The following is a 13,409-nucleotide window of genomic DNA, read 5'->3' as shown; positions in this document are numbered from 1 at the left end:
TTTGTTGTGCATTGTATGTGTCTGCATGTGGTTACGAATCACGTAGCAATGACACAGGTGGACCGAGCGAGATGCGTGTATTTTTTCCTTTCGAGATAATTAGATACACTGCTGTGTTTCATAAAATTGGCAAATTTTGTCGAGTCCCTATAATTTGGGATTCCCTATATTTTGTGTTATAATTTGTAACCTGCATCTGCTTTCTGTATTAATTTAGGGATGCGTTAGTTGCCCATGCTGACGTGGTAAGTTATTAACTATAATGTTTACCCTAAAATCCTAGATTGAATCGTGCCTAAAACAGGGCAATTTAAAGACTGTCTACCACAATTCTATGTTGTATTAAGTTAGTGCCTACTTAATGTAAAAACCGTGCAACAGATAAAATTGGCTGCAATGCAACTAATGTGACAAACATAAATAATTATCGACTAGTTAAATCATAAAAGTACATCTATATGTCACGCTCAAAATTCCCCATGAATACTTATTTAGTGCCCATCTAAATAAGCAGTAACAACGTTGTAGTAGTAACCGAAAGTGAAAACCCAAAACAACATTGGTGGCATCATTGGAGCAAACATTGGTTGAAGTTTGGTGTCCTTATTTCTCCGTTTGAGTTTCGTAGCGCGCCAGTGTTCTGCCCGCCGGCCCGGCAATAAGGCTACTCGCGTTTTTTAAATATTATTATTATTTATAACTTTTTAACCCGAATAAAAAAATCCCGTCTACCTTCAAATAATGCACAGTTCATTAATTTTATCTGAACCGTGAAGATTTAATTTTAAACGGCATAACGCGAAATAATTATAATATGACAAATTAAATATTGTTTTGTTGTTTTTAAAGTGGGATATTGACCGAAAAATTGTAACTGTATTGTAAACTGAGAGTGTGTGATATAAATTAGTGAAAATGGTGCATAAACTCCATATCATTCAAGACATACCAGTCAGCAAATTTAGGTCTATTGCCTCACAGGTAAACTCATTTTACTTTTACTTTTATGTGACTACCTACCTACATTGCAATTTAATGTGTACAACTTATAAAATTTAATAAAATCATATATATTAATAGTCGTGTCTTATGGGGTTATCCCTTATGGGGTAGGCAGAGATGTATTACTGCATTCACTGTGTATGAACCCTAACCAAAACCTTGGTTGGCGAGTATGCCCTGGTAAGAATATACTCTATGGTGCCCTGGCAGGGAATCGTATGATATGCCTCAGCGCGTTAAGGATCATTCACACAAATATCAGTGAACCTTCAGTGCCTGCACAACTTTGAAGTGTAGCATTACTGATATGTGTGAATGGGCCTTAAGTCATGTCATTGTACCAAATTATACTTAGGTAGGTTACCTACTTTGTAAACATAGCGGAAAATGGCATTTACGAGGATGATTTTGAAATTACAGTTGTCTGATTCAGCATATAGTCCTTTTTAACCGACTTCGAAAAAGGAGGAGGTTCTCAATTCGTCTGTATGTATGTTTTTTTTTTTTTTTTATGTATGTTCATCGATTACTCAGCCATTTATGGACCGATTTTGAAAATTCTTTTTTTGATGTATTGGGTTGAGCTCAGGGGTGGTCCCATTTTTTTTTCAGAATTTTATTCCACCCCCAAGGGTGGGTAAAGGGGTAAAAACAGGGGTATAAATTTCCATTTTGGGCACTTATCAACCGATTCTTATGAAATTTATAACGTAAATATTGTTATTATAACAAAAAGATATGATGGTGACCTTGAGCTGATCTGATGATGGAAACGGAAGGCAGTCAAGGGAACTCCTCAACGGTATATAGCAACTACCTCGTGTTTGGGCTCGAATGATTCGTATTAACGAGTAGGACATATTGGTATCATTTGCATCTTACTTTTGATTGATAATTATTGCAAATAAACTAAAAATAACAAAATAAAATAATAATTTTAAAAAAATTAAAAACCGACTTCAAAAAACCACTAAAACGTAAGAAATAATTTAAGGTTTAGACCAATCCTAGGTCACAGTATAAATATACCTAAGCAGGTACTGTTCTTTTTTGAAGTTGGTGCCATATTTCTTCAGATTAACTACTTTGTCACTGCACCAACATCAAAAAAGAACAGTACCTGCTTAGGTATATTTATACTGTGACCTAGGATTGGTCTAAACCTTAAATTATTTCTTACGTTTTAGTGGTTTTTTGAAGTCGGTTTTTAATTTTTTTAATCATGTAAGATATTGTGTATAAATATATTACTAAGATTTTTACTATCGTAGCCTACAACAGCTCTTCCTGAAACAAGCTTTTTTTTTAAGTATTGAAATAGGGGTTTTCAGTAACTAATGAAGTGGAACTGTTAAAATTTAGAGGTATTATCAGTATCACTATCATGTATTCCGCCACTTTACTTTTGCTATGGAAATGCTAAGTGGTCCTGGATACTATTCAGATTATTTTGTAAAATAGGTAAGTATTAGGTATTATGGGCAATTCGTGCAAACTGTAAACATGCTTATCTCATAATTTAACCACGGTATGTCAAATTGAATAATACCTGAACATACGTATACGTAAAAAGCCGCAATTCTTCGAAGAATCTTTTAATTATATTTTAGCATGAAGTAAGTTTTGATCACAACTAAGTTAACATCCCGGATTAACACAGAGGCATCTTTTCAACACGGAATTCCCACGGGATAAACTTTTTTTAATGCAAAGCTAAGCTAGCAGTAAAATCTATCAAAAAATTAAAGAAAGCATAAATGACTACATGATTGGAGCTTGGTCATAACCACAAACCGCATTTCCACTTAAAACAGATACCGACACAAATAGAACCACATCTAAATTTGAAATCTGTATCTGTCTGTCAGTCTGTCAAATTAACCGATTAAACCCCGTGGTCACCGAAACGTAACTGACCGACTTGTTAATGTTCCCGCTAGAAACCATACTTTATATGGACTCTTTCTAAGTAAGTAATTAATCAATTAATGCTGGCCGGCCCTTTACTGTCAAGTCAACACAAACCCTAAACTTCTGAACAGGTTTTGTTTTATTACTATCGGTTTCTTTATCTCTGGGTTCTTTCCGTAGTTTCAAAATGTAGCCATTAAAAGATAACAGTGGACCAGTCTTCCCACGTATACCTACGGCAACTTTCAACCGTATAAATGACACCGTTTATAAATCAATTTAAACGTTTATCTGACTGAACTGACAAATGTAGTGTCGAAGACATAATTTTCATAGCCTTAGATAAAGACTTGGTTAGGTTATGTCCGGAAATATGCAGAAATATTCAGGAGAGACGCTGTGCCCCTAAATGAAATAATCCCGATTTGGATGCCATATATGAAATATGAAAAGTAAAATTAAGAACACTTCTGCCACAGCCGCGCCAAAACCTTTGCGCTTTTTGGCCGTTCACAAAGGTTCCATTCGAGAGAGCCAGGTGCAGGAACTTACACCCCTCAGATAATATAATAAAATAACCACTAAAAGCGGTGGTAGCTAAGTCGGGTAAAGATGCGGGTTCGAATCCCGGCGCTGACATGTGCCAATGAGTTATTTTAACTTAAGTACAATGTATACCATCGCTCTTACGGTGAAGGAAAACATCGTGAGGAAACCTGCATATCTAGATCTAGCACATCTATATATGTTAACCCACCAACCCGCAGTGGACCAGCGTGGTGGGGAAATGGTCCAAGCTTAGGAAGGCAGTTTAGACCTTGGGGATATGCACAGCGGTTCCATTCGAGAGCGCTAGGTGCAGGTACTATACCCCACAGAGAATAGAATATAATAGAATGGAACCACTAAACCACAAAAATACGATAACACTTTTTAAGCAATCCCATCCTTATAGCCATTCATCCGTTAAAGCCAAGGTATGCATAATATTCTCATATAAAACGCAAGAGGTCTTACTACAGTAACTAGACACACGTAAAACAGTTAGCGCTCTCAAATACGATGCATCTGTCATGTACCGTGTCAAACAAGCTATTCGCCACAGGCCACAGTTATTTATAACTTTTTTGTGTATGAACAGAATATATTTTCCATATAGTTTTACTAAAACACATACATACTCGTATTCTCACGCCAGCCTCCCAGAGGGGTACTTAGAGAGGCTATGAAACACGTGCCACGATCCTGACATACTTCTTCCGCTTCCTCTACATTCATATATACGCTCGTCGGTTTCGGAAACTCCTTATAAGCCATATTCTTGAGTAAGTATGATGTTCTTGAGTGTGTTGCCTATTCAGTCGACATATCTTCGCCTAGGGCGTCCCGTCACAACCAATCATCTCCGCTCAATAAATTAGGTAGTTAGTTTTACTTTTTTATGAGCCTGTTTAGTGTCATTGCCACTGCTGGGCAAAGAACACTTACGTTTATATTTTTTTACTGAAAGTGTCCTCTTCCAGGTGATAGCCTGCATGTCGTGCAACATGCTGCTGCTGGACCTCGGCATGGCGGTGAGCTTCTCCACCATCGCGCTGCCCGACCTGCTCAACGCCAAGGAGGGGCTGTCGCTCAATGAGGACCAGGCCTCGTGGTTCGGTAAGCATCAGCGATTCATTACTTTTCTAATGACAATAGTGGTGCATGACAGACCCGCTCCACGCCAAGGAGAGACTCTCGCTCAATGAGGACCAGGCCTCGTGGATCGGTGAGCATCAAGAATCATGACTTGTCATCATGCAGTTAATCAACACCAAGGAGGGACTGTAGCTCAATGAGGACCAGGTCTCGTGGTTCGGTGAGCATCATAGGTGAATTACTTATCATCGGCTGATCAATTGGGACTCTCGCTCAATGAACACCAGGCTTCGTGGTTCGGTGAGCATCGGAGATGCATTGCTTGTCATCAGCTAATCAACGCCAAGGAGGGGCTGTCGCTCATTGAGGACGGTGAGCATCGAAGATTCATTGCTTGTCATCAGCCAGTAATGGTGCAATGCTAGATTCATTACTTTCCTGATGACAATAATGGTGCAATGCTGCACATGACCTGCTGAACGCCAAGGAGGGCCTGTCGCTCAATGAGGACCAGGCATCGTGGTTCGGTGAACATCGTAGATCCATTACTTGTCTGATGACAATATTTGTGCAATCCCGCATATGCATCTTCTGTCAAGTATCGTGGGGTTATCACTACCGAACATCATCATTTAACGGATCTTAATCAGGATCTGACAGATGTTTGACGTTTGATGGATTGTTTATTGCTCATGTGTTGGTGGTGGTACGGTACGGCTGAACACTATGAGTATTCAAACACCAATAGGCACTGGGGTTTTAAAGCAGACAAAGCGTTCAGGCTTTATACAGGTAACCGATGCTTAGTTACTGTAAATTTTGTTTAAAATCTACAGTAAAACTCATGTTATTAGTATAGTAATAGTAATGCGAAACAGCTAATATCCATAACGTTTACTAAAGAACATACAATTCTTGTTGGATTCAGTTAGTGCTAATAATTATGTGTTGGTCTATTCATAGGGAACGGCGAACGAATGGCCTTCATAGTGGCGAAAACTAAATACTGAATTTGTCTTACATGAAATATTACATCCTAGACAATAATATTCTGAATAGAAGCACATAGTGTACCTACCTACCTGGCTTCAAAGCAATAGGTACCTAGGTTCATATCATAACGATGCAATTCCCTGTTATCTATTTCGTCTGACTCAACACACGTTTAACATTCGTCCACTGAGTGAATCAGACGAGTTCATTACCTGTATGACATGCTAATATTTGCACGGAGTAACTACTTCTAATCCCACTATATTCTGTATCTTCATCTATGAAGAAATCGCAACACGAGTTGTTAATTTAACACCTTGTAAACTTACAATGCAAAGATAATCGGAGGATTAGCCGTGTTAGTTGGAGTTAAGTATTGTTGTAAAATGACAATAAAGAAATCATGTTACTGGGTTATATCTACATTTTTACGATTGCCAGACGGCTAGACAGACTTTCAGCAGGTATTTGCAAACATTTAAAATGGTTATGGGATTACTTTAGGTTTCGAAAACTCAAATCATAAGTATTTAGGTGAGTACACGAAATTACGGCATAATGTAGTAAAATAATGAATAATTATCTTCCTAACTGATTGTTCGTTTAGCATAAAACCGACAACCTATAGACGGAAGATAACGTAGTATTATTACGTTTACTATTATTATAAGTAACATACACACACATGAATTTAATCATTCTACAATAAGAAACTAATCAATAATAATAATCGTCATAGGTTCGACGAAATAAAATGGTTTTAAGAGAGAAAACAGGATGAAGCATGCTATTTGATAACCAGTAAAGCAGTTTAGTAAGCAAATGGCGAAGCGGTTGTATGATTGGGTAACAACGGCGAGTCAGCAAGGCCGCGGGTTCGAGACCCATTCATGACATGTGACTGACCGTATTCAATACAACATGTTAATAGCAGGCTTGCGAAATAATCCAATGTTGATGTTGTTGTTGATTCAATTTTATGTGTTTCAACTTTCATCGCTGATTTTTGTTTGTGCTGAGGCCGTAAGAAACATTTAGATTTTGTTGAAGGATCACATCTAGAAGTAGTTAACTAGTCATATAACTTAGCTTACCGTCTTCTTCTTCTTCTTATCGTGCCGGTGACACAACAGCTACACTAGGATTTGTCAAATTATCGCCTAGGAACTGCCCAGGGTGGGATAGACATACTTACTTATTTATGTATAAAGAGCAGTTGATACGTCACTCGCGGAGGCTCCTTTCATGCACGCCATTAGCTTACCGACATTAATTATTCAACTAAACCCAAACTCCCCATCCACATAGTTTAATCCCATAATCAAGTCGCCCTATTCTCTAACTTCTTCCATCTTCAAATTCCAGGCAGTCTGGCATTCCTGACGCAGCCGCTTGGCGCCCTATTCTCCGGCCCGCTCGTCGACTACTTCGGCCGGAAGAAGGCGACCTTCATCGTGAACATCCCTCACCTGGTGGCTTGGATCCTCATGTACTATGCCTGGAATGTGCCAGCATTGTTCCTGGCTAATGGCCTCCTTGGTCTCGGCACTGGGATTATGGAGTCCCCGATTAACGCTTACGTTGGGGAGATCAGGTTAGTTCTAAAGATTACAAGCAAATGGATATATACAGTTTGAATAAAGGTTCTAAAGGAATAAAATCTACTTCTTACCGTGACGGTGTCAAACACGAGAGCTATATTGCACGTTTGTCACAGTGCAGTGGTGAAAGGATTGGCAAGTCGTATTTGCGTCATGAGAGTATACAACAAGGAACAGATACTTATCACACGAGGAGGACATCAAACGAGGAGGCTCTTTCCGTGCGTGATTCCGCAGTCTCTAATAGCAATGCGATGGCCACTCAAATGATATTCATCGTGACTTGTATCGTATTAATTTGACAGCTTTGTCGCAATAAGGATATGGTATTGAGGTGGTAGGTGGTTTAGATATTGCAAATTAATAAGGTTCATGTTGGTGCACAATGCAATCTATCTAAGTAGGTACTTACATTTTACTCCAAACATTGAAATACCCATAAATTATTTATAGGTTCATCATTCAAGATATTTACAAAAGAATTCCTTTTTTTCCAATTAATAAAATACCAGACGGTTAAAAAACGATAAAACTATCGGAGCTGAAAAGTTTCGTTCTGCTTAAAATGCGATGGCTAGCGTATTTTTACTGACGAAAAAACGGAGGATGTTCTAGAGGCATGTTTGACATTCATACTTTTTATTAGCAACGATCGCCTCGCCCCACTTGAATGTTATCCAGTGCACAACTCGTTAACGAAACGTTGAGTACGAGTAGGACCAATCACATGGATGGTATATAAAATTTGTAGTGATCTAAAAAAAAAGCAGAATTTCCGTAGGGTATGTTACTTATGTAAAGTGTATTATTCTGAATTACTGCAATAAAGAAATCCCACCAACAATTTGCCAACTCCATTTTTTTTAAACACATAATTTAATATTAGAACACAATAGTTATGATTTTAATTGGTAATAATCTGATGCGCTGTTAAATGTAAGTAAGTACTTCAATATTGTCAAAAGAGTTGTTAAGCTAGTCTTGTCCGTTTAAGAGTTTAGGAGTAGATTTGGTGCTATAGTCACTGGAACTTTTTCATTGCTTGCGAGTGTACCTTTCACGCGTCACTTTATCGCAATTCACGATAAATACGGAGCAGTGATTGGTGGAACGTGCAATACACGAGTTTATGGACGCTGTGTTAAATAAGCCTGGTGGAAGAATTGTTCAAATTGTATTTGATTGTGCATAACTTTTATTGTATATTTTATGTAAATGTAAACCGTTAACACATCCTAACCCTGATTTAAACGAAACCATGTCCTATAGTTGAGGCAATGCTAAATTACTATATATATTAGTTGTTCATTTCGTTTCCTTAATTGTCGTTCTTAATTTTATTTATTAAAAACATATTAAAATAGTCGGCTCGAATAAATAAAAATGTCTCCAGGCTGCAACATTCGGTTTAGAATTAGGCTATAAAAAGTGGTCACAGGCATTTAGCCAGTCACATACGCTAGTGGATACAACTTAATAACAGGTTTATAATGGAGGACATTTTACTCAAACAAAAACATGGAATCGGTTAAAAACGAACGAACTTTCTCGACTCGCTAATTTTATCCTTTATAAGGTTGACAATATAATAAGGATGTCATTGCTGCTTAAACTTTGTTGCTGTAATCGTATTCTGTATATGTGGGTGATACACCTACGATTAAGAATAAATATTTACCTAAATGTATGTTGAATACTATGTCATACCTAACATGTATGAAGGATCACAGCAGTATGTGTTTTAACACCTTTACATACAATGAGTGCAAAATCTCTCACACTAAGTAAACTTAGGTATTTGCAAATGCATATTTGTAAACTAAAGTACCTTCTACCAAGTACCCTATTCAAAGTTAAAAATTTATCCATGAACTTCCTCAACGTAGATCGTAGTCGTAGACCGATTTTTTTAAGCTTTTTGAAATTGTAATTTTACAATAAGACTTTTGAAATAATATATTCTTAAATGAGTAAGTACATGTAATTACCTACATCATTAATCATAATAACTCATAACATAGCAAGACAATCAAACCATTTTGTGATGTGAATCACATCATTATTCATCTAGGAGACAATACTATTTAAACTATGAATAATTAGTTTATTTAGTCAATAGACAATTTTCAGATTAGCTTAGATTTCTTTGTTTATAAGAACATTCATTGTGTTGCTGCTGTTGTATCAACAGTATCGTCATCCACTGTTAGTCATAGACCTCCCTCTTCTCACTCACATTTCTGTAGGTAAAGTTATATTTTGTGGTCATAGACCTAAGTATTTGTGGTATTAAAACGGTGGCCATGACTTTTATCATCAGCTGGCCGATCATCGATCAACCCGAAACCCTAAGCAACTGGGAAAAATTAAACAACTTAGGTACTAAGCAAAGTATTAAGCGTTTTTTTTAGCAATCGTATTCACAATTTTCTTACAAAAGCTTTTCCTCACTACCTTTTCACCTTGTTTGTATCCGTTATGTACTAACCCTACCTTGATTGTGCTTCAAAATATTAAATTATGAATACTTACCTATCTAAGTAAGGACAATGTTTGTTTATAAGATCCTGTGATACATTCTAAGAGGAAGTTTAAGTACATCAAAAGTTTATCAATGTCAACGATATTTTGATGTTACTTTAGCCTTCTCATACTAGGCCAAGGTAATTTTTGGAACTTGTTTCGTTGCACTAAGTTCAATGTATTTTAAAACAAGTCATTAATATTGGCTAAATGAGTTATCATGTTTCACAAATCATTATAAATATAATACTACTACTTACATAAAATAAAATAGACACTAAAATAGTACTCGTATACTACTGGTATTTATAAATTGAATATAGTATTGAATTCCCCATAGTGCAAAATATAAGCAGAATTTTGTATAGGCCTTAACTCAAAATAGCGATTTCACGCTCCTTAAATGTGTGTTGAGATAAAAGTAAGCTATTTCACACCAGACTCATTCTCATTTTGTAGTTTATCAACCGTCTGTCTCTCTACCCGCCTACCGACGTGTGTGCATATTGTTTTCATCTATTAATTCATTAAATTCCAATAATTTATTTAATCAGCGTTATTAACCAAGTGTACAGTCCCGCTTCGCTACATGGTCCCTATTCCGTTCCAGTGAGTCGTCAATCCGCGGAGCTCTCTGCACGACGACTCAGGTGTTCACGTCGGTGGGCATCCTGGTGATGTACTTCCTCGGGGTCGTGGTGCCGTGGCGGCAGGCGGCGCTGGTCTGCCTCGTCGCTCCCGTGCTGTCCATGGCGTGGGTCGTGTTTAACTTGGTTAGTGGGAGTTATATTACGGACGTCACCTCAACAGCCAACAGCAGCAGTCTATAGCTAACATCATAGACATAGACCCTTTTAAAGAGAACCAGAACAGTCTGTAATCTGCTTTCCTGATCCAAACATGTTACCTATATTGTAGATTTGAATTTAGGTAAATATAAAAAATACATACATACATATAGCTTCATCTTAGAGTGTAGGTACACTGTATATTTTTTTTCTCCTCTATAAAATCCTCTTGATAGTAAAGTTCATGTCAAGAAAACTGGAACCCTCTTCATCAAGTAAACAGAAAAATCGCTCTTTTTCTTAATCAATATTTTGGATTATATGTAACAATGACCAATGTTTTCATAGGTTCCAGAGACGCCTGTCTGGCTACTAGTGAGGAACCGCGAGAAAGATGCCCTCAAGTCGCTGTGCTTCCTGCGCGGATGGACCACTCAGGAGAACGTTCGAGAGGAGTACGACGCCCTCGTGGAATATGCCAAGACTTTGAAGCAGTGCATCATCTGCTACAAGACTGATAGTAAAGAGTCCGAGTTGAATGAGTGTGAACACATGAAGATGAACTTTGTAAAGAAGTAAGGCTGCTTTCCTAGTTAAATTGATATTGGTAACTAATACCGAGTTGCAGAAAGGAACATTAAGCTAATGTCGGCATTAAATCTATGTCTGTCTCTTTCTGCCCGTATACGGTCAAAGCAAGGAAGCAATAGATTTAATGCCGTCATAAGCTTAAAGTTCCTTCCTGAAACTCTGCATTACTGGAAGTGGTCCTAAAAGTCTATAATTTTGTTTGCAGGGCGATCCTCAAATTCCGTTACTTGATGCTGAGTAAGGAAACCCTGAGGCCCTTCAGCTTCATTATGAGTTACTTTGCGTTCCTGGTCATGAGTGGTCTGGCGCCGATCAGACCCAACCTGGTCAATGTGTGTGATGCTTTCGGAATGGCCACTGGAGGGAAGAATGTGGCAGTAAGGACTCAATTTAAACTTCATTAATATCGAATTATGACAGTAAATCTATCATCATCATCATTAGAGATAGGATATTGTGTTGCGCATTGAGGTTTTAAATCTTCGAACGCTGGAACTATGCCTCTCTTAAGGAAAGCCACCATACTGTGCCCTTGGCTTTCTTTGGTCTTTCACCAATATTACATTTACTGTTTAATCTTTACTCAGACATGATCGTTGACCGAATTTTTCAGCTTGTAGCTTTTACAAGCTACATTATGTACATGTAGTTCGGTAACCTAAACTCTCTAACGAATTATCCCACTTCTGAAATGATCCTTACCATGACTGAATATTTTAAGCTCCAGTAATGTATAATACAGTACATAATCTTCTCTCCGCAGCTGATGGTGGGAGTGATCACGGTGGTGGTGTGCGTGGTGGTGGCGGGCACCATCAAGTTCCTCGGCAAGAGGAAGCTCTGCATCGGCGCCATGCTGGGAACAGCTGTGTTTACACTCGCACTCAGCATCTACGCTAAGGTATGTTATTTTATTGTCATGTTATGCTATATTAATATATATATTCTGTACGATGCACTCTTATTTAGAGGCCTAGCAGTAGGTGTAAGACGCACACATCAAGACATAGCAAAAGCTTTCCATCGCACTCTCTCAAAGCCGCACGATGTGAACGCAACGCAAAACTTTTGTCACGGCATTTGTCACGACATTTTTCATTTTGTCTTGGCGTGTGTGTCTTGACTTGAGCCCCCTGGTTGTTCGATATAAATTTCAACACACTGCGACAGACGCTTCAACTATCCATTTCCTCGCAAGAGTTGTGAGTTTTGAATAATGTGCTGTGATGAAAGGGTGTAATAAAAACACTACAGTAATGGTTTCTTTCTGCAGGTGAACCTGGACGACACAGTGTTCTCGTACGACGTGTCCACCTTTCCTAAGGAGAAGAGCTACGTGCCTCTGTTCCTTTTCTACATGATGACGGTGTTCACGGCGCTCGCCATACCCTGGGTGCTGTTCGGAGAAGTGTTTCCTTTCAGGTAAATTATGTTTCTTTTTTGTTTTAGGCGGCTGCTGTAATAGTGGCACAAAAAGAAGATTTTTGGTATCTGATGGCGTTGTTTTGTACTTGCATTTTGATATAATTAGATGTGACATTGGTTGCTATTCTAAACTAGACATTTTAAATTTAACACAGTCATATCGTTAAATCATGGAAGCATGGAAGTAATAAGTACTACTACTACTGCTAACGTTTGTAGTAGGTATTTGCTTATTACTTCCATGCGTTAAATTCTTTGATTATTTGACTTTATGATTGGTTCGTAAATCTCATTTGTCGTATTTTAAATTTAATTTTAACAGTTAAAACTTATGGTTAAAAATCACTGTAATTTTAAATTAAACTAAGTAATGCCTTAATTCCACAATAAATAACACTGTCTACTGAATTGAATACAACAAATATTCTTTAATTTCCAGGAGCCGAGCATCAGCCCAGGGTCTGGCCGCGGCTGGCAACTACGTCATCACGTTCATCGCAGCCAAGACACTCATCAACCTGGAGACCACGGTGCAGCTGTGGGGGGCCTTCGCCGTCTACGCCGCCTTCGCCTTCGTCGGCACCGTCTACCTCTACTTCTTCTTACCAGAGACCGAGGGCAAGACTCTGCAGGAGATCGAAAACTACTACAACGGGGAATTCAGGACTTTCGCTGATGACCCCGTCATCAACTACTTTAAGCGCTTCAAGAGATAATTCATTTACTTTATTGAATATAAATTTATTATTTGTAATCTATTAATTAGTTAGACTTGTATTTTATAAGTTGCTGATTGAGACTTTTAAACGTAATACACCCCGGTGGTTCATTTTATTATTATTTAAGTACTTACTCAGTTATTTTTATGAATTGGTTAATACAAATCCATAAATTATTTATATTTGTATTATTTGAGTACCACTGCTAAAAAATATTG

At 37.9% G+C, this 13,409-nt stretch overlaps 1 protein-coding gene across 1 annotated transcript; it reads left to right on the top strand.

Moving 5' to 3' along the window:
- Positions 1-551: 551 nt before the first annotated feature.
- On the top strand, positions 552-13,369 carry LOC105383390 (facilitated trehalose transporter Tret1). Its single transcript, XM_048622014.1, has 9 exons — positions 552-981; positions 4,437-4,572; positions 6,910-7,138; positions 10,279-10,441; positions 10,805-11,031; positions 11,253-11,424; positions 11,811-11,948; positions 12,321-12,469; positions 12,912-13,369. The coding sequence occupies exons 1-9, from the start codon at positions 916-918 to the stop codon at positions 13,186-13,188; spliced, it is 1,557 nt and encodes a 518-aa protein (XP_048477971.1). The 5' UTR covers positions 552-915; the 3' UTR covers positions 13,189-13,369.
- The last annotated feature ends 40 nt before the right edge of the window (positions 13,370-13,409 follow it).

The sequence above is a fragment of the Plutella xylostella genome, chromosome 7, assembly GCF_932276165.1.
Source record: "Plutella xylostella chromosome 7, ilPluXylo3.1, whole genome shotgun sequence".
In the NCBI taxonomy this organism is placed as follows: Eukaryota; Metazoa; Arthropoda; class Insecta; order Lepidoptera; family Plutellidae; genus Plutella; species Plutella xylostella.
This window is presented reverse-complemented; position numbering and strand designations above follow the sequence as displayed.

Coding starts and splice junctions, on each gene's coding strand:
- LOC105383390 (XM_048622014.1), top strand. CDS start 916: ATGGTGCATAAACTCCATATCATTCAAGACATACCAGTCAGCAAATTT. Junction 7,139..10,278: donor GCTTACGTTGGGGAGATCAG/GTTAGTTCTAAA, acceptor ATTCCGTTCCAG/TGAGTCGTCAATCCGCGGAG. Junction 11,949..12,320: donor CACTCAGCATCTACGCTAAG/GTATGTTATTTT, acceptor TTCTTTCTGCAG/GTGAACCTGGACGACACAGT.